The sequence below is a fragment of the Emydura macquarii genome, unplaced genomic scaffold (genome assembly GCF_026122565.2).
Source record: "Emydura macquarii macquarii isolate MOO-44397 ecotype Brisbane River unplaced genomic scaffold, CSIRO-AGI_Emac_v2 contig_480, whole genome shotgun sequence".
Classification (NCBI taxonomy): Eukaryota; Metazoa; Chordata; order Testudines; family Chelidae; genus Emydura; species Emydura macquarii.
The window spans coordinates 3134980-3156723 of record NW_027130617.1 but is presented as its reverse complement, the minus strand read 5'-3'; the positions used below and the strand labels follow the sequence as shown (position 1 = coordinate 3156723).

General features: G+C 38.5%; 1 protein-coding gene across 4 annotated transcripts in view; it reads left to right on the top strand.

Moving 5' to 3' along the window:
- The first annotated feature begins 1003 nt into the window (after window positions 1-1003).
- The window catches only part of NTNG1 (netrin G1), a 192725-nt gene continuing 171984 nt past the window's right edge, over window positions 1004-21744 (top strand). For all 4 annotated transcript variants that reach the window (XR_010918056.1, XM_067538345.1, XM_067538344.1 and 1 more), the window contains exon 1: window positions 1004-1273. Coding sequence is in view for 3 of the 4 variants with exons in the window: in XM_067538345.1 (XP_067394446.1) it covers window positions 1028-1273 (246 nt within the window). In the remaining variant the exon portion in view is untranslated. The remainder of the gene's footprint in view (window positions 1274-21744) is intronic.

Sequence of the window (21744 nt, the reverse complement as noted above, 5' to 3'; positions counted from 1 at the left end):
TTTCCAGTACGAAAGAGAAAATCCAAACAGACAGATGTGTTCTCCTAATAACTCTTATTAAGCTAACAAAAGCTTAGACGCATACAAGGCATTTTGAGCTCTCTGAGGTCCTCGTTCCAGGAGACAAAAAAAGACACACGGGTTATTGTCATCCCTTTGTCACTGTAATAAAAGATCCACTCTGCTGTTTTCCTTGGTGGTTTAGGTTTCTCCTGCCTCATTGGTTATAAAATATAAGAAATGTTTAAGTTCTGTTGTTTGCCTTTCAGGTTTTGCCAAATGGAAATGTCATTTTTGAAGCAAAAACCTGTAGCTCACCTGGAATGTTATAAATCTGTCTTTGTTAGAGATGAGTTAAATCCTTCATGTCGAAATACTTTTCACTGTGAATGATTTTGGTAGTTTGTTCATTGTAGCAAAGCACCCACTGTAAAGGTTATCCATATTACACCAATTTGCTTTATATTGCATCAGACCTCCAAAATGTCAACATATCATATATTTTATAATCCATTGATTCTTGGACAATAACTCTTACTCTTATTGTTTCTAAAAGGGTGTTGGTGCCAGAAGAAAAGAATGATTGATGGGAAACAGACAAGAGGCTGTAGACACTCATCCTTTTGCTTCTGATACTGATTTATCAGTGCATCTGCGTATCTCTTGTGAGCTGTGAACACAGAGGATCACTCGGGGTTATCCACAGTACAACTGAAGATCTGCAACTTTTCTAAATTATTATCTGCTCTCGGACATCTTTTACAGAAAGTCCTCATAGACACATTATAAGACAAAGAATAAGCTCCAGATTTCTATGAAAGGCTGTCGTTTGAATATGTTTGGCTTCCACCAAAGTCTTCAACTTAGTAAAGCGAGTACCATATTCTAACACTTCACGTTCGTTCAGGTTTTGGCACCTGTTTTATAAGATACATACCTACATATGTGTACATATATGTATACTCTATAGACTGTCCTTAAATCAATACTGGTTATAAATACCAAGGCAATTTCAAAGGATTTAGAGATGTATTTGTCAAGATTCCTGTCACTTCATGCCCTTTGGGTTACTGTATCTTCAGTGATGCAGCATTATCCTTCGGTGTGGGGACATTATGATGTGTGTAAGACTCAGATTTACACAGAAGAAGGGAAAGTTTGGGATTACATGGCCTGTCAGCCAGAAGCCAGAGACATGATCAAATATGTGAAAGTGACCCTGGATCCCTCTGATATAACATGTGGAGATCCTCCTGAGACCTTCTGTGCAATGGTAAGGCAAACTTTTCAATGCTCCTTTTCTATATAGTTCCAGGATGTATTTCTGTAATAGGCAGATACAAAGTGGAAATCCCCAAATTTAGTTATTAAGATCCAGGCAAAGCTACATAATATTATGAACTGGTAAATGTGAAAGGCTTCTGAGAAGTCAAGCAATAAGCAATCTTCATTAAAACACATTAGGCTGTAGGATAAGTGGTTCATTTAGTTAGAATCCAAAGCGGTTTCACTTGAAATCAATGGCAATACTTGCAGTGATCTTAAATGAAAGCAGCATTGAGCTTCTAGTGCACTAACCTTTTACCTGGGATGTTTTCCTGGGTTATTTGTGAAAAAGAGTTTGATGGCTTGATTTTAGTGTGTTCATGCCATGAAACCACCATAATGTGGTGTAATTCTTGCCCACTAGAAGCCTACAATTCGAATTTTTAAAGTATTGCAGGTTTAAACTATTTAAACTATTGGCAGCATTTCCAAGGAAGTATGCACAGTTCTAAGCATTGCTACTAATGCTTCACTTTCATGAGCAATAAAAGTTCACAGCTGTATTTATGGGTAGCATTAAAAGAAATGCCATTAGCCAGGGCCTGGTTTCTCAGAGGTGTTGAGCACCTGCATTCCATGTGACTTTAATTAGAGATGCGGGTGCCCAGCACTTCTAAAAATCACACCCAAGGGTCTTAAGTCAGGCTCCCTACATCTGAGGCCCCTTAAATTAGAAGCCAATTGTGAAACTGTTGGACTTGGTAAATTGTTGCACCAGCTGTGAAGAACTAGGCACTATGTGTGTGTCAAAAAATTACACCTGAGTAAAGCTGTATGCGTAAGTGTTTGTGCCAGGTCAGACCCTGTGAGATTTTTATTTTTGGAGGAAATTTTCAGCTTGTAGAGTTCTTCTTCCTCCTTACATTATACAGAAAATTAATTTTGTTTCAGTAGAATGTTAATTTCTATTGAAAATTATTATTCCTTTATAGAAAAATGTGGCTTTGAAGTATAAATCATATATATGATGATATACATGGTTCATTTTATTCTGATGATATCAGTAAAGCAATAGAAATTTGTATAATTTTAGCTAGTAGTTTAGCTCTGGGAAATTAATGAGTTCCTATAAGTAAGTTTACTGTAAATTAATATAACTTAAATATATTTGTTTAACTCTATATTATCTGTATAGAGATCATTATTCTTTGTGACAAACAGGTCTACATGGGGAAAATTAACTTTTGAATGGCTTATGGCATCATTTTCAACCCCCAGTACTCTTGAAGCCACACACACATTTAGGATGTTGTATGCATGCACACACACATTCACCACATGTTGTGCTAATACCATACATGAAGCTAAGTGAATAAATTACATTGACTGATTGCACTGCTTGCACTCTGCCCACTGACTAATCCATCTCCACTGATGCTGCTTCAGACGCCATTTTTATTTTAATAAACATAACTTGCCAGAGTAATATTGCCTTCTCTCTTCCAACTCAGGCTCTCATCTTGGGCAGCCCAGCTACGTACTATCCCTGATTGATTTGCTAGAATCTAACCCTTATTAATATTACTTTAATTCTATTACTAATCCGTGTTTCCTACTGAAACCCCTCTCAGACTCTTAGCTAGGAGACACCTAGTGGCTGCTGCTATAGTTTGCATTGAGAGCTGAGATTGTTATGAATTTGTGTATTAAACTGAAATGACAACATAAAAATATGATTTGTTCTTTGTGTTTAGACATATTTGGCAGTCACAGAACAATTCAACAACCCAGTGTCTTAACAATTGTAAAATTATCTGCAATTATCTGCAGCCTGCAGCTAATTTTCTGGATAGGTTAAATAGAAGCTTTGAAAAGAAGCCTACAGATGGAAGAAGTCATCCGCATTTGTACAATTTATGGAGCAGAAGTGCTGATGACAATAGAAATTTGAGCCCTAGAGTGCTCCTCTGGATTTCATAGCCAATCAAAACTAAATTAAGAAACAAAGATTATTAAAAAGTCTTCTGTGCATGTAATTCTGGCATAATATTATGAGGTGGACATTAAATGTTCTCCTCTGAGATTTTCAGCATCATTAATGCAGCATGCCTTTAATTACAAGTAGGCTCATATTACTAAAAATAGGGAAAATAAAGTACTCTGTGGTGTAGTTAGTAGTGCCATTATTATGTTTACTGAAATAATTAAAAGAATTGATATCATTCTTCTAAGTAACTTATAAGTCAAAACGTGAAATGAAAATGGATTTTCTATGAAAATACTCTTATGTATGCAGCATAACTGAGTATAACAATTTAATGCAGTGCTATAATAGCGTTATTAAGTATAATTCCACCTAGCAGAATTCCTAGCAGATGTTTTATTGTGAAAAGGCTTTTCTTTTTCCTGATTGTAAATATTAAGGTAGAAATTCTGCTCTGTTACATCTGTGTAATCCTGTTTAAAAAGCATGAGATTGTATAGGTTTATTTGGCTAAAGTTGAGGTAGTTAGTGGATTGCTTAATGTAAATCATCATATGTGTACATTTTTAAGAGAATATATAAACCTGAAAGGTATTGCAGTCTTTATCTATATTATCTGAATTAATCCATCTAATTTCCATACCTTTTTAATGCTTAAGTTTAATTAACAGTAATTAAAGTTAGCAGTGTTTTTGTAAAGGTGTACCTTAAATTCAGATAACAAAGTTTTTTGCCTTGGAATTTCCTATTATTTTAAGAAATATTTTATTAAGACTAAGAAGTACACTATGTGTGCCATGCGGGTATAGGCAGCCTCTGCCAACCACTGTCCCACCTTTCACCCCCTGTGAAGGCCAACCACAATATCACTTCCTGCATTCACTTGAGCATGGGACTGTGCCAGGAAGTGGGAAGAAGGTGACCGTACACCTGTCCAGCAGCCAGGACTTGCATTGGGGAGTACACATTGTAGCCTCATCAGGGATGATACAGCAGTGACACTCCCTCACATGCTAAGGAATTCCAGATGGCGGTGTGCCTCTCAGCTCCCAATATGGGAGTGCAACTTTAGTCTTATGAAAGAGAAAAAAGTAAATGTACGTATCGACACTAGAAGCAAAAAATGGCTGGGTGGAACCTTCAGATTTCCTTTGCAATCTAAAGGGAACTGGAAACATTATATATCCTCATAAATCAACATTTGAGACACAGGTTATGGGCAAATTGGATTTGGCTTTCATTCATTAGGCCATTTCAAGACTTAGTTGTGAATTACTGACAATTTGAATTTAGCCCCAAATCTATATTTTTAATACATTTTTACAAAACTTAAGACAAGCCGAAATGTGTCCAGGAAATTTTTAATTTGTTAAACTGTCTTTCAGTGGAAACAAGGTTTTTTTTTAATAAAAACTACCCCTGCAGTGTTTGCACTCTCCTGCAGTGTTTGCAATGCAGCCACTGCAACATTGTGCAAGTGCACAGAAGGTGAGAATGCTGACAATATATCTGTGTTGTATTTTGTAAACAGGACTGGATAGTGTGTTTTCATGTTGTTTATTTTTATATTTGTTAATGCCTATGTTTTTCTTCTTCAATAGGTCAATCTAACTTTGACTATTAGATTGTAGCTAACGACTCCCATCAGTGTCAGTAGATGGTTACCACAATGACTGTAGATCTGAACAAGACAAGGAATTGTAGTATTCCCATGTAAACATGCAGAAGTAATAAGCAAAAATTAACAGAAAAGTATGTTAGTGCTCTTACTACCTGGAAACAACTGTATGATGTAAAAAGTTTACTAGAAAGATATCAGTGGACACAGATTTTCTTTGCTAGACTTAATCAGAAGGGCAATGTAACTTTATCATTTTTAATTTCTTACTCAGATTGTCTTAAATATCAATAGGGAACTTGTCTCTATAACTAGAGTTTGGCCGTGTCCACAAACAGGGTTTGAAATGCTGTTTAACAGCCACACCTAATAACTGAGTTTGACTCACATTGTGTGTGGTTGCAAACTATGGATATGTCTATACTGCATTTGAGGTGTGACCAGCATATGTAGACATATGCAGGCCAGATTTGATGTAGTTCACATGAGTACCAACGGCAGTGAAGCTGTGGCAGCACTGGTTGTACAAGCCCCTCCAGGACCCTAGGTACTTGCACTGCTGTGGCTTTATTGCTATGGGTACTCACGCTAATTTGATCAAAGGTGGCTCAGGCATGGGCTACACTCACACCCCTGACTTCAGTGTAGACGTATCCTATGTTTGGAACCAACCGCACCCAAAGCCAGTTACAAAGTTGGTTAAAAGTCTGTTAAAAGGGCCAAACTCAACTTCCTGTAACCAGCCTACTGTTCTTTTTGCTGTGTGGACAGGACTCCCTCCGCGCCCCCCTCCCCCAAAAAAGAAAAAATGTTGGCTAGTTTTCAAGCTTCCCAGTTTTCTGCACAGCAGGATGTCCCAGAATGTGTGGTCCCACATGTTCTGGTGCAGCTCTCTGTGCATTCTCTTAACTTCTGGGGCATTGTGCATCATGGTGGGAATGGATGTGCAAATACAACATCAGCTTTAAAATGTATTCCCAGTAAAATAGTATTTATTTAAAAAAAACCACACTAATGGATGCAGTGACATTCACAGTTGAATGATAGTGGCTCGACGTCAATACAACTGTCATGAATGTCCCCTGAAATCTTAATATCAACTTCAGTAATAAAAAATATTTATATATCAATAAACCCATTACTAATAGTGTATTGCAACTTCTCCTGCTACTGCAAAGGTACGGTTGATCACAAGGCAATAGCTCATGGATTCCAGCCTTTAAGGAGTCCTTCATAACAGTATTTGCTGTAACAGAATTGTGTAATCTATATAGTAGTGTCCAACAAATCCACACTGTCTAAGGTTATATTATGACTTAACATCACTATATGATGACCTGTCATCATGATGTACCCCTACTTTACTGTGGGCAGATGCGCTAAACACAGCAAGCCGAAGGCTTTATTTTTATGAGGGGTGCGTGAACCCAAACTGCATCTCAGTACAGTACTTGCTTTCTGACATTACTCTATTACCATGCCAGCCTAGAAGAGCTGGTGCTGTGAAAGCCCATTCCTGTATTGCAGTACCTACTAAACTCATCTGGGATCTGTGGGTGCTACAAGCCCTATACAAAGTCAAAAGATCTATTACTGTTGCACTGAACCATGGCAGGATGTTCACTTGCGTTCACTTGTAGGAAGACATAAGACAGTTTCCAATATTAACATTTATTAATACTTTGGGTTTTTATTTCTTTATTAATAAACTGACCAATCCAATGCATAGACTAAGATTCCCTGCACTCACCTCTGCAAACGTGTAACTGTGTGAATCATTTTATTCACATGAATCGCCCCATAGCATTCAGTGGGGCTATTCATATGAGTAGTTATACGTGTGCATAAGTATTTGTAGGATCAGGGCTTAAGAGCCATCCCTCTGCTTAATGGAAGGGAGCAGAGAGGATGAAAAGCATGCAAGCACTAGCACCTCCTGCTGGCTTTTGAAAGTGTGTGTTTGAAACCATTTATGGGACTTACCCTTCCTCCATGTGGAGAAAAAAAATCATTACATGGCCTTGCTTAAGAGCCCTAGGAAATGGTGAGATTGCAGGTGCTGTTACATTTTCCTCTGAGTGCACCTGCACACCCTCCTTCTTTCTATTTTGATTCAAGATAGTAACTGTTTTATGGAGACTGAAATTTCCCTTATGTGAAAATAAGTGCCTGTATTTCCAGATGTCTTGCAAGTAGCTAAAAGCAGGCCCTGGATATTGGAATTACTAACCCAGACGTTTCCTCTATCAGTGCAGAAGCCATAATATTCTACCTTGAAAAACTGATGATAGCCCTCGATGCTATTATGTTCATCGACTGATGAGGCAAAGAGGCCTTTGCACTTAAAAATATTAGTCTCCCTAGCCCGAGAAGTGCAACACAACCCTCTTAGCTGATTACCTGAATAGTCAATGTCCACAGATCTATATTTACACATGGTTTGATTTTATTTTTAAACATTTTTTTCCTCTGCAATTTAATATAGCCACAACAGCCACATGCAGTGACACCATTTCAATATTTAGGTGTAAGTGTAGTTATGGATAGTAGTCTATGAATATATTTTAATATTTTTGTCCTGCGTAATCAATGATTTTCTGATTTTTTTATTTGTTTTGTTTTGTTTTAGTTTTATTTTGCTCCTCTCCCTCATCCAGTTCAGTCTCTTCACAGTGGGCACTCTGTAGTCTGGATATTGGAAAGGCCTTGAATTTCTACCTTGCAAATACTTATGCATGCAAGTATATCCACTGAGTTCCACAGGTCTTCCCATGTGTAAGTGTTTGGAGGATCAGTATCTTGGTGTTTTCCATGTTCGATTTTCTATAGAATGTTTCTATTTCTCATCATCTAATTCTTTAGACAGTTTTTTCTACATACAATTTATAAATAAAAAGAGAAAAGAGCTGAGGTGTATTTTAATTATGTTTACTCCTAGTTTAAAAAAAAAAAAAAAGTTTCCTAGTTGAGACATTTCATGTCAAGTTCCAGCCCAGGGAGAATTTTTACTGCCAAGTAGTTATAAAGCCTTTAAAAGAGGACAGCGTTAAGATAAGAAGAGCATTTTCTTACGTATAAATAGTGTTTTTCCAACATTCTGGTGCTTGTTACATTTTTATCTGTAAAACTGCCAAGAGACATCATTTTAACTCTTCAATTTGATTTTTGCCATCTATACCTGCTCATAAGGCATGCTCCTCTAGTGAAAACTAGAAGCATAGCCAATTATCAGTGACATTTACAAATGACTGCAAAAAAAAAAAAAAAAACCTAAATAGCAAACAATTTTTTTAAAAAGACATCTTTTAAAAAGCAGCATGTGTGTAACCAAAAAGTACAGAATGTAATTTTTGTAACTGCTAAAACAATTCTTACTGTATGTTTCATTTTCTACCTCTATTTTTATCTGAGTCTTCCGAAGTCTGGTAGGCCCCTCAGCCATATGGATTTAGCAAGCAGAACAGTACTGTAGAGATAGTCTGCAGAAATATCCTACAGAAACTCTAGAAAGGTGCCTCATATAGAGGAGTTTGTTCTAATTTCCAGTGCCATTAAACAGAATTTTAACAGGGCAAAGGGAGTGCACCATCTAAAAATCTGGGAAGCTCATTATTCATTAGAGGCCATTTTTTTCCTCATGTAGGTGATATTGAAATGAAAGTAGTTCTTGAGAATAATGGGGTGTCCACACACAGGCTTTATGTCCACATAATCTACTTGTCTATCTGAGTCCCCTTCATTCTTCAGTTTGGACATCTCAAATTTTATATTTTCAAGAAACCAAGATGAAAATGTTGTGTTTTTGTTGATATCCATATTCACTACCATCAGCAAGAATAAAAGCTGGCAGTACATAAGAATGCTTGTCATTTGAAGCTGGGACAGAAGAGGGAATCACCAAGATTAGGTGTTGGGGAAGATGATTTAGAAGCACTCTTGTAAAGTGAGCTTTAATGGTGAAGCATTGGATTTGATTTTTTTTTAAATGGGCTGTCATTGTTTTTCTATAGAAAAAGATGTTTAATGGTGAAGCATGATCTATACTTTCCCTTTAAAAGTAAGTGGTTGAGATTTTGAATGTGATCTAGAGGACTCTGGCACACAATAGTTAAGGCTATGTCTACACTCCTGCCTACGTTGGCAAAATGTATGTCGCTCAGGGCTATGAAAATTCCACCCCCTGAGTAACATAAATTACACCAACATAAGAGCATCTCCCGCTGACATAGTTTATGCTGCTTTTGGGGTTGGTTTTTGTATGCTGACAGGAGCTCTCTCCCGTCGGCATAGAGCATCTTCACCAGATGTGCTGCAGTGGCATGAATATATTGGTACCACTGCAACACTATACGGGTAGGCATGGCCTTAGTCTCCTGAGGGCTGTAATACTCCAGTCTAATTCATGTTACTGGGGTCAATACAGGAGTAACAAGATGGAGTTTACTGGCCTATGATGTGCACTCAGACTGGAACTGGAGGTTCCTTCTTTCTTTAAACTTTGACCGTATAATTCTAGAGGGAGATTTTCAAAGCCACAAATAGCAGTTAGCATTGAAAATCTCCTCCTTGGACAAGTATCTTTCATTAAAATTAATTTGCACCATTTAAGGACCTGAACCAATATTGATTGAAGTAAATGGAAAGACTCCCATTGATGTCAGAAGATATTGGATCAGGCCATATGTCAATTGTGTAATGAAGATATGTGTCTAAATCCCCTAGATCACTTTGGAAATCTCAATCAATGACTTCAAATCTATCTTAGGTAAAAGCACAATTAGGAATATGTTTTCTTGTATTTACATTCCTTGTCATGAATACTTTCACTAAAAAGCTTTTTTTCAGTATATTAAGCCTGTTTATTTATTGTATAAATGTTAGGTCTAGACCTGAAGAAGAGTTCTATGAAGCTCAAAAGCTGGTGTCTTCCACCAGTAAAAGTTGGTCCAGTAAAAGATATAACCTCACCCACCGTGTCTGTCTTTCATCCTGGGACCAACACTGCTATAATAATACTGCAAACAAAAATATCATACATATCACAGTTTGGATATTAAAATATATTGTTTTAGATTTATGAGTCCCACAGCTTGTTTATAAATAATTAACAAGAACAGGAGAACCTATTAATGAATCATCTCCCCATTTTTCTCCATAATTATGCCATCATTAATTGTGGCACTGTATAGTAGTTAAGTGTCTGTGAGCTCATCCTTTATAAGCCCCAATTTTCATGGGTTTAGAAATAGGTCTCAGAACAGGAGTAAATCAGAATGCTTTTTTAAATTAAAAACAGCTGCATTTTTAACATAATTTTGTTGACTATTAATAATGTAAACTGTGCCATTTTTAACAGTAAAATAATGGCCCAGGTACTGATGTGTGAAAATGCTTGGTATTTTTCATATCCATATTTTTAATCATCCACACATTTCCTTTTCTCTCTTGCACTGTTTCAGGGAACTGAACAAAGTCCCATTCTGGCAAAAGGTAGGGAATGAAAACTTCTGAGTTTGGAGTGAGATCATTTCCATATGTGTTGGTTTTGGTGCCAGCAAGGGACTCAGACCTTTGCTGTCTGAACTGGTACCAGTTTTGTTGTGCTGCAGCGTAGGAACATAGTCAGCTACTTCTTGCAAATGCTCTACCATTTGGTTGGTTCTTTGTAGAGTGTTCTTAGATGCTGTGGGCCAGATTCTCAGCTGGTGTACATTGACATGTCTCCATTGACTTGAATGGAGCTATGCTAACTTACACCGCAGAGGATCTGTCCCTGTACATCTGCTGCTTCTGTTGAGACTCAGGCCTGATAAAAGCTGTCTCTGCATTCTTCCCTGGGTGCCAGCCCTTCACATGTTCTTTCTTTGGCCTCAGTAAAATAGTGTGCTCTTCAAAGTCATGAAGATTGAAGGAAACTCTCCTTGCTGGGAGGACTAAAAAAAGGAAGATGGAGATGCTTAAACAATGCGGTGGTCTTACCTGTGCCCCTCTGACACTGTATGTTGTGGATTCTGGATCTGAGAATTTTTCTCACCACACTCTAGTTTGAAAAGAAGCTACAACCAAAGCATTTATCCCTCCTTATCCTCTTCCCTTTCAATTGGACGACATAATCTTCCACCAGATGGAAAGGCTTCCATCTACATCCTCAGAAGTCTATGTCCCTCCAGACCCAAGTTGTCTGTCAGTGGCAGGTACTTAAATCTTAAAGTCAAACACTTCAGTGGCAATATGATGAAAGTGTGCAGTGAAATGTGACTTGTATTATGAGATCTCTCTCAGAATGCCATCTGTGAGGCAGCCACCTTCCCAGTACACATACTCAGAGGAAGTAAACATGCTGTGCTGCAAGAGTAAATGGAAAAGCCCACAAAGTTAAGGCTTTTAAATAGGCAATATTTGACTTTTTTAAATGAACAAAGAATTTGGAGCAAATATTCTGGTGATTTTTATCTTGTCTGGTGGATTTGGAATGATATAAATACTACATAATATCAAACATATATCAGTGAACAAACAGCAAGACTGCACTGAGTCCAACATAAGCCTCTGAGATTTTTGTCCTTTTCTCAAGCCCACTTTCAGGGTAATACCAGGTAGGTAGGGTATGCTAATGCAATTTTCCAGAGTCTTGTTCTTTCCTTAGAGTACTTCTTTTTGAAACCTCAGAAGGAACGTTTAGAGGCAGTCATTAAGCAGATTGCTAGATTGGATCCTACCCAAAAGAGTAATGACAAAAATTTGGCTGCCTACTTGAAATTAGGGTCGATGTTTTTAGACCAAGTCCTAATGGCCACAACACATAAACCACCATCACAGTTGTCACTAATTGGTGCCCTTGCTGGTCATCTTAGCAGAAGACAGAAAGACTGAATGCATATGGGGGGAGTCTTCACTCCCTAGCGGTTTCCCCCACAGGTTAGAATAGAAATACTACATGGGCAGCGCTGGGAAAAGTTGGTATTGCTGATTTTGACTTTTGATCAACATTGGGCTTCGGTTATTAATGCTGTCCATAAGCACTAAAACTTTTTTTTTTTAACAAAAAGATAAATAACGGCCTAGGTGTTTAGCAGCATCTTAGAAATCTACAAAATACTTTGCTGTGAAGATGTTCAGGTCCCAGATAAGTTGCTGGGAAGTGTTTAGTTGCCAATTTTCTGCTTTGGCGGTCAAACACTAGATATTTGTCTTCCTAGGCAGATAGCCTTAGCAGTTTTTGGTCTCTGTCTCCTGTCAGGAGTGGTAGAGGACTGATAGAGGGGAGCTTGGTGTTAAGTTAGCCTGTATGCTCAAACATCATAATTGCAGTGCACAGATTAATGTTCATTCTTCTGCCATCGCCTGCTCCATGCATTCTATGAGAAACCACTTTACAAATAATTTACAGGGCCTGTAAGCGAACAAAAATTAGAGCCCTTTCCTACAGTATCTCCTGGCTCTGGAACGTCCATGAAATCACATGGGTAGTGAACATGAAGTTGCAGCCATAGTAAAGAACCTTTTCTCACAATAGGTTTTTTTAAAATTATTTTAAAGAAATCATTTTAAAATTTACTCTTCACAATCTGAGTCGGACTGCAGTATTTGTGTGTGTGTGTGTGTGTGTGTGTGTGTGTGTGTGTGTGTGAGATATTTAACATGACACAACTGAAATTGTAAGGAAATCTAATTTTAACTTGCAGTTGATTTATGAAATGATGCTGAATTCTTTGAGTTTGTGAAAATAACATGTAATACTTAGCACCAAACCCTATTCGTGTGCCAGTAGGAAGCCAAGGACTTGTAACAAATCAATCACTTGTTGTGACATTTTTATTACTCTTTCAGAAATGCTATGCTTTAATTGTCTCCCACTTCAAATCAACTGCTTAGTCTGGTTTAGCGAAAGCTTTCTTCCCATATAGCCTGTTAGTTGCTACTTTCCTACCTTTTGGAAACCTAAGCTCTGAATACATTCCTGGCATGATTACTGCTGGCAGGAGCAGGACCAAAGTACCTGTGAGGCAAGTCTCAGTGTGCATGTAATTTAAGGGAGTGACAATGCCATATTGATTACTAGTCACATTTTCACTGACTTTTGAAATTACTCGGCCAAATTCTCTGACTTACAACCCAGGCATCCGCTTCTGACTTCAGTAGGATTGAAATGGGTGTAAGTCTTCTCAGAATTTGATCTTTTTGTTTTAAGCTATGTGCAATTTTCAGCCATGATGTACAATAAAAAATGGGTTTGTTTTTATAGCAAAGGGATAATAAAAGAAAAGAATCTTTTAAAAGTTATAAGAATTTCATCATAATGCTTCAAATGCTTTTGCATCCTTTCTAGCACAAACCCAAAAGATGAATCAAAGTGCAACTATAAATAGAAAATAAGCTTTTAGACACATTCAGCAATGATGTCTTTGTCAGCTTTTAATACAAGGGCTTCTTTTTTCCACAGCCCATGTTAAAATCTTTCTAATCTTGTTTTTTGTTCATTAATAAATTAACCTTTTTTTATGGTTTACAGAAGCCACAATACCAATCTCCAATTGGATTGCAAATTTGCAAGCTGAACAAAAGTAACTGGCACCAAGGTCATGTCATACAGGTGATAAACCTCTTTAACTCTGGCACTCCAGAGGTCAGGAATTTTGTTAACTCTGTGTTCTTGGCCTGGTGATTCTGAACTTAGTGGTGTTATTATCTTTTCAAATGAGTAGATGGATTTTTTCCTGTGCTTTTTGCAGCCATTAAATGCTGTGTCTTCTGCCTATGATATTATTGTGTCTTTCCTGTGTTTCCTGTGTCTTCTGCGTATATTATTGAAAGTCCACACAACACCAATAATGGTAGATAAAGGACATATGCAGTTTGACACCAAAAACCATAATGGCAATTTGCCAGGAGCTGCATTTTAAATGGGACAGATTGCAACCAACCTCATATTTAATATGAAGGCGCAGTATGCAGACGAGTTCCTGCATGCAGTGTTCCCTCTCTACACAACCAGAAAGCCACTCAGATTAATATGGACCATGGCAGACTGTAGACTCTGCCTGTCCCATTTCTCTCTTTAAGATGAGGGCAGCCATCAGCTGCACCATAGAACTCCATGGCGTACATTTCACATTTGGGCTGCACTTTTTTATCTGATACTAGATGACTGGAATTATTTTGTAAGTGAACACCTCCATTAATACATAATATTTTGTGGGTGTGCCTGTGTGTGGCATGTATGTTATGGGCGCATTTGATCAAAAGTGCTCAAATCTACATTTATCATATTTTGGTGGGACCTTCAGTTTGTGCCACGGTAGAGGACACTCTCAGACTAACTAAGTTCTTCAGATTCCCAATCTTTGCATCTGATTCAAAGACAAAAATCTGGGGAGCAAAAACATATGTCTCTTAGAAGATGTGATTACTTCATATAAACTATTCTTCATGCAGGTCCAGGACTACTTTCTATTGAGAGTAAAGAAGTTTCATTCAAGGAAAATAACTAACGTTTGTACAAAGAGTTAAAGTCAGTTGTTGGGGGTTTTTTTGGGACTGTATGCCTTTAGGGTGTTGACATGAGTTTATTTTTGGGAATTAATATCAGATGCTAAAATTAAGTTATGGCAAAGCTTGTGACAAATGGATACGTGCAATGTGCTCTATGGTGCTGCTCAAAATATTCTGACGCGGTTGACTTGAGTCAGAAGTAAAATAGCACTAGTGGATTTTTTGGGGGTGGAGTGGGAAGAAAAGGCTTTATAAAATTTTTCAGTTCCCATCTTGGAAGTGTTGTGGAGGATGCCTCTAAGTAATAGCTGCACAAATAATCGCAGATTACAGTGTCATACAACTCCATTAACTAGGTGAAGAAAAAATAGCAACATTTTCATTTTAATGAGATGTCAGGTCTCTCCCTCGCTGTACCATGCATCTTAATGTACCTTGCTGTCTGCATTGACTTGGGGCTGCAAGGCTTTGTCATTACTTGGCAATTCCTTTCTCTAATTTCTTGTGACACATGGTGCTTAAGTCCACAAGAAATGTGAGGTGAGGCAGGATTCTTGCAGACTGACTCGCCTTAAGAAGAGCCATCATTTGCATTATTCATTAGATAAGGGCACTGATTTGCATCTCATTTTGGTGTCTCAATTTCCAGGCAGAAGATGTAGGAGAATTCTCAAGATTGCTAATTTTTTTATTATATTAACAGCATTCATGTGGGAATACATCTCCATTGTTTGCTGCCCTATATTATATCTTACATTTATCTTAAATGCCTCCAAAAACTACATGCTACTGGTCTAGTAATAGTAAAACATAGATCTCTACTGTTCAATGAAAGGTATTAAATTGCTTCAGTTTTAAATGTTTATTTATCTAAAGCATAATTCCATATGTAGTCAGTATTTGTCATTAGATAGTAATTATTGTCTAGCTTCTATTTTTGTAAAGTTTTATATAGTTCAGATGCAGGGGCCTGATTAGCTGTAACAATTGTGTATAATTTGATAGTATCTGCAATATTTTTTTGCCATTCAGTAGTCTGAAGCAATAGCATGTTAAGAATGTTATTCATTCTATCAAATAACACAGCTCCTAAGAGTGTTAAGGAACACAGTAGTCCAGATAATTTTCATTGGTGCTTTCTTCTCTCCTTCTAAATCTTGCTAACTAATTTGCCTTATGCTTAGCATTCTTTCTGTTCCATTCAGAAAGCTGGATTTCAAAAAAGAGGAACTAACAGGTTTCACTGTTCTGTCTACAGTATGTTGTGTGTTTTCGTTATCGGCAGCATTACTGAGCTGTCACCCTAAGGTATTAAATACACACAATGGACTTTCTTTGGGAGTGATATGTCTCTAATGAACTGAACCAGGTTTAGCTATTTGGTATATATTCCTTTAGAAGGAACACAAAATATTGCTAACCAGGAAAGGCTATTACTATCCTGCGCTATTCCTTTTGAGGGTACGTCTACATCTCAGGAGCTATGATTGCAACATGTGTAGGCCTACCTAAACTAGCTTTGATCAAGCTAGTGTGCTAAAAATAGCATTGAAGATGCTGCAGCTGCCCAGGGAGTAGCACAGGCTACCCATCTGAGTACATACCCAGGGTCCCAGGTTGGACTGTACTCAGGTGGCTAGCCTGTGCTGCTGTGATGACTTCATTGCTATTTTAACAAGCTAGATAGACCAAAGCTAGCCCAGGTATGCCTACACATGCTCCAATCACACCTCCTGATTACTGCGTAGACAGCTTTTAAATAAACAACATTCACTTCCTAGGATGGTGGGTCACATGGCTAAAACAAATTATTTATTATTAGTCATTGGCAATCCCTCGGAGTTTGAGGATGGTTGTATTCCAAAAAAATAATAGCTGGCTATTGCTGGTGGATCCGCAGGTGACTAATAAGACCTATCTGGGATCCACAGACCGTGTCACAGCTGGGAAAGACATTTCGCAATGGAAGGGGAAGATCTGGATTGTTAAGTTGGGCTGCAGCACGTTCTTTCCTCCTTTCCCATTTCTCTGTTTCCTGTTGTCTGTTGGATCTCAAAATACTGGCATCCTTGCCACAAAGTCCTTTTCCATTTTGGTCACTTGAGGAATTGGGTTTCACATGAGTTTGTCAATATTGCGTTTCTTCATGTTGGCTTTGAGGTCGTCTTTGAAGCGCTTTTTTTGTCCACCCCTTGGCCATGTCTCAGTTGTGAGAACATGACCTGCTGCGGAAGTAACTTAGTAGTAGTTTTTTAGTATTACCACCGAAGACCTCAATCAGGTTGGGACTCCATTGTATTAAGTTCTGCACAAAAACACAGGAAGACACTACCCTTGCTTCAAAGAGTTTGCAGTCTAATTTGAAAGATCATGAACGTAACAAGCAATAGGAGGGAAAGGCAGGATGATGAGGGTAAGAATCATAAGATATTGCAGTTACATACATTAGTTATGTGCACAGTGCGATTAGTTCCACATTATTTACAAAGTTTTTTTAAGTAAATAGTATGTATCCATGTCTGTCGCTCAATCTGTCTGTCATCAGATGGTTGATTTCTTGGAGGTGTCACAGCAGAAGTGGATCTGGAGTAGGAATTTGAAAGAGGAAAGGGTAGTACCCTTGAAAGAGGAAAAGGTAGTAGATTAGTTCAAGGGGAGTATGTCATGCATAAGGGGCAGCGTGGTAGAAAGTGCAGTGATACAATCCCAAAATGAGACAGGCTTTGTCTCGTACCTTTTAACTGAATTTGCCTCTAGTTAGTAACATGAATGAATCTAAACATAGTTTATCTCCACAAACAGCATAGTTGATACATGGTTACTAACCCCAGCAATTCTTGTCAATGACTGAAGCTGGCACATAGTTGTCTTTCTATAACCAGTTCAAAACACTGTTATTTTGCTGTGTAGAAGGTACTCTAACTATACTTATATATCCAGGCTGGCCTGTCTGCCTTTCTCCCAATTCTCTATGATATAGGAAATACCTCTTTGTACTGGTGCCTGTCCTTCATTTTATGTTCATATCTTCTGGGTGGGCTACGTATACTGGGGCACTATGGGATAGCTGGCCAGATTTGTCCAGAACATATAGATACAAACAGCGTTAGGCCTTGTGGTAGGTGTGGACACAGTTGCATTATGTGGACCTAACTGAACAGTGTTGGTTGTGAGTGGGTCAGATGAGCATGATCTGATGTAGTCATGGTTGTACTTGGCCTGAGAAAGAAAAGGATGTTATAGCAGGACTGCTGAATTCCAGGCTAGTGCAATATGTTGTGAGGCAGCAAATAGGCTTGATCCTGTCAATGGCAAAGTTCTCACTGATGTACTTGTTACAAGATCAGGTGCATAGAGCACACAGCTGAACTTTCCAAAACCAACAAGGGGAAAGGGTGAAGGAATATCAATAATTGCAATGAGTGTGTTGTGAAATCTCCTAGTTTGTGCTGAAAATTTCAACACCTATGTTTTTGCAAATTTGACAGTGTAGAAGAAGCTTTATTTTTTATACTGACTCTGGTAACAGAAGATACCAGCTTTGGCCAAGAGATGATTTAAATAATTGTTTCTCAACGACCGGTCCATAGACCGACACTGGTCCCTTAGATCTCCCTGACGCAGCATAGGAAGCCGGTCCCTGGTATCGAAAAGGTTGAGAAACACTGATGTAAACCATTTATTATTCACTTGTGTTAACATTCTCAGAATGTTCTTTCTTAACTGTTGTTTATACTGTCTGGATTCTGTGATTAATACTGTAATGCAAAGTAGATACTTCTATATAAAAGAGTCTTGCATCACTGCTATATTTAAGGGTCTTCTGACACTTCCATTATAAACTCTGTGTCTGAAACTGTTCTAGTTTGCCTCAGGCCTAAGCTTGGCAAACAAATCCTGGAGGAGATTGGATTGTATTTTTTGTAAGTAATAGCATCTTAAGCCAGGTCATCGAAAATATGGGGTTTTATCAGTTCAAGAGTCTTATTTTTGTCAAGCTTTTTTCTTAGAAAAGTTTAAGTTTTTTAAATAATTAAACCTTTCAGAGACTTAGAGCTAGATGCTGCCCTTCAGCAGAAAAAAAATGCTCAAACTGAAGTCGTGGTGTCTTAGGTGCTATACAAACAGTAAAATTTCTTCCACTTTTAGAATATACCCTTTCTTGAACACAGATTCCTCTGATCAGGCTGTCAGTGCTTGCAGATCTACCCTTGTGAAGCACATGGTCGGTATTCAGCGAATAGCTAGTTCCATATCCATAGCTAACAACTATGTTGAGATTCCTAGTTCGGGTTTCAAAATGTGCAATGGGTTTCCTAGCAGTTTTATTAACTGAAAGGACTCTGTAGAGACTCTAACGAAGAATAGCTTTTCTGAAGCATATTTTGAAGTCAGTGTATTATCCAAAGGCTTTTCCACAATGGGTTATTCCAAACACTGTTAACCAAAACGTCCTATCACAGCTTGGCTAGTGTAGAGTGAACAAAGCAGCTGTTAAATATTTATTTTTATCTTTGCTCGTCAATGAATGTTTGATCTCTGCCTCACGTAATGTCTGTTCCTTGACCTTTACTGCGTTTACTGAGTAGCCCTTCCTCGTTTGCTACACACCTCTCCACTAAAGGCTTATCTGTGCTTTCAGCTACCCCTGTGTAAACTGCATAGGGAGCTTGAACTTCGGTATTCCCTGTCTTTTGAAAAACATATCCCTGCTGTCTAGCATGAAGAATAGTCCAAGGCGTAAAACAGACACCGTCCAAAATTTTCAAAAGTGACTAGTGATTTTGGGTGTCTTCACTTTTTGAGGTTCACTACCTAAGACATGTTACAGAGGCCATATTTACAATAAAATAAATAGGTATGCTGCAAAAAATGAACCATGAAAAAATTAAAATTTCTGATTGTATACCAGATTTAAAGAAAATGAGGATTGGAACAACAGCACCATACTCTAATAGCAGTGAGCCATGCAGAGCATATGTGGGGCACTTCTTGGCTGTCTGAAGGCACCTGACCTTCAACCTTGTGCTCACTGAATATCCCATAGTACAGCAGCCTACTAGTGCACTCCCTCTTGTGCCTTACTAGTACAGTACACCCTTACTATAATGAACCCCTGAGTATCCAAGCCATTTGTTCATTATAGCGAGGGGTGCGTTATAGCAAAAGAGATTCACCGTGCGGGAGGGGGAGAGGCAACAGCTCGTCCAGCCTGCTGCTGCCGCAGGGGCTGACAGCTGTGGGGCTGGAGGCGCTGTCAACTCCTGCTGCAACCACAGGGTTTGAAATGGGATCCAGGGGCTGGGTTCAATATATCCAAAGGGTCATTATGAAGGGCCTCATAGCGAGGGTGTACTGTCTTACAGAAAACTGTTCCAGTGTGTTCATCCCAGAAGTTTGACATTTTGAAAGCTGATGCCAAATTTAATTTTCAAATATATTTTTCAGTTTATTCTGAGAGGAGCTTCTTATCTGTAGAAAATTCAGAGAACTGATCAGAGAGAAAATGGCTATTGTTTTACTCTAAACAATACAAACAACATTGCAGGGAGATTATATCTGTTACTGAGGCAAATGTCTTTTTGAAATCCAGCCAATGGTTAACGGACACAAAGTCTTCCAGAGAGTTTTGGAAATTCACATAATGTTCCTGAGTGCCACATTCTACATTTGGATCTCTGAATTATCTTGGGGAGGAGGGAAAGAAAATTCATGCAGCCAGAGAGCTCCCTATTGTTCACACATTTAAGAAGGATCAAAAGCCCAGGTCTTTCGAGCTAAGACTGGCATTATCTTAAACTCAAAATATTCCGTTTCAGTTCAGAGCATATAAATAAGTGTTGCTTTTTGCTCATTTCACCCACTTTGGGTGAAACTACTTGTGGTTGCAAAATCCCTATGTATGTAGAAGACATAAGTATTTGGATATGCACACCTTTTTGGACCAATAGATAGATATTAATGTAACTGATAAGTGCATAAGTAAAGCCAAAGGACAAAGGCAACTGATCACTCTATAAGTCCTTACCATGAGCCAGAGCCTCTCATGTTTTTAAAAAGCATAAAGATGCTACTTTTGAAGAGCAGCTACAGTGTGCACACAATTTCTGTGTTTCCTAATGACTTTTATTACCCTTACCATTCATGTAATGGATTATATGTGTGGTATGTGTCCTCGATAAAACTCCATTGCTTTCATGGGACTTTTTATAATGGGATTTATATTGTAATAATTTCATTCACATCATATTTGTCTGATGTAAATAGACATCGTGCAAATTCACAGTATCCTCGATATGCAGCATACTGTGAATGAAAAGCTGGTTCCTACATCCTTTCTCATGCAAACTCCCATTGAAATCACTGGCATCTTTGCCTTATTAAAAAGTTCAGAAGCAGCAAAATCTTAGTGAATGCTGTGAAGGAAAATTAATATAAAAGGAAGATGAGAGACTGTAATTCAGTTCTCCTGCCAATGCACTATTCACTTCCAATTCCTTTAAAAAACTAAATGTTTAAAAAAATTAAGGAATATTCTTTAAATTCTTAAGCAACTGTTGCATGGATGCCCCAAACTCACTGTGTGAGGCTTCTAGCTCACAACCCCTTCAGGAACCCTGAGTATCTTTAATTAATTGCCATGTAAGCAAACATAGTCAAAAGAACATTAAGATTTTTAAGTAAATAACGCAAAAATCAGCCAGTGCCCAAGCGAAGGTTAAAAGGATTGATTTACGAGCCCTTTATTGTTCTGTAGACCTCTTTCTTATCACTTTTTATATGCCGCCTCTGTAAACTAAACAGTCCCAGCCTGTTCAGGCTCTATTCATCTAGAAGGCTTTCCATGCCTCTAGTCCATAGGCATAGTATGACTGCTAAATTGGGGGAGGGGCGTCCGACGTGTGAAAACATCATACACGCACTGAAGATGGTTCCCTTAGGTTTTCTCCCCCACCTCGTTTGGTACCTAGACTGACATGGCTGGGGAGGGGAGTGGTGGATAGGCTGGCTTAATGGGGGAGCCTCAGCTGCTGCTGCTGCTGCTGAGGGGATGCCACAGGCTGGGCTCCTGCTTCCCCACTCCCATTCCCACGCCCAATCCCATCCATCTTCCTTCCCCACTGAGGTAACCCAAATTATCACTGGGGCCAATCCAGGAAGCCCCCTCAATATAAGACTCCATGGTTAAAGCACAGCAGTGCTGAAATCTACTGCAGAAGAGCCCTCTGTCAGGAGCCTCCCACCCCAGATAGCATGGCCCCCACATCCCTCCCCACATCCCCTTTGCTAACAGCAAATTTCAACCCCTCCCCCCATCATATCAAGCCCAGCTGCCTCACAGGAGCGGGAACCCCTGGTTTAGAGATCACAGAGACAGGCTTTA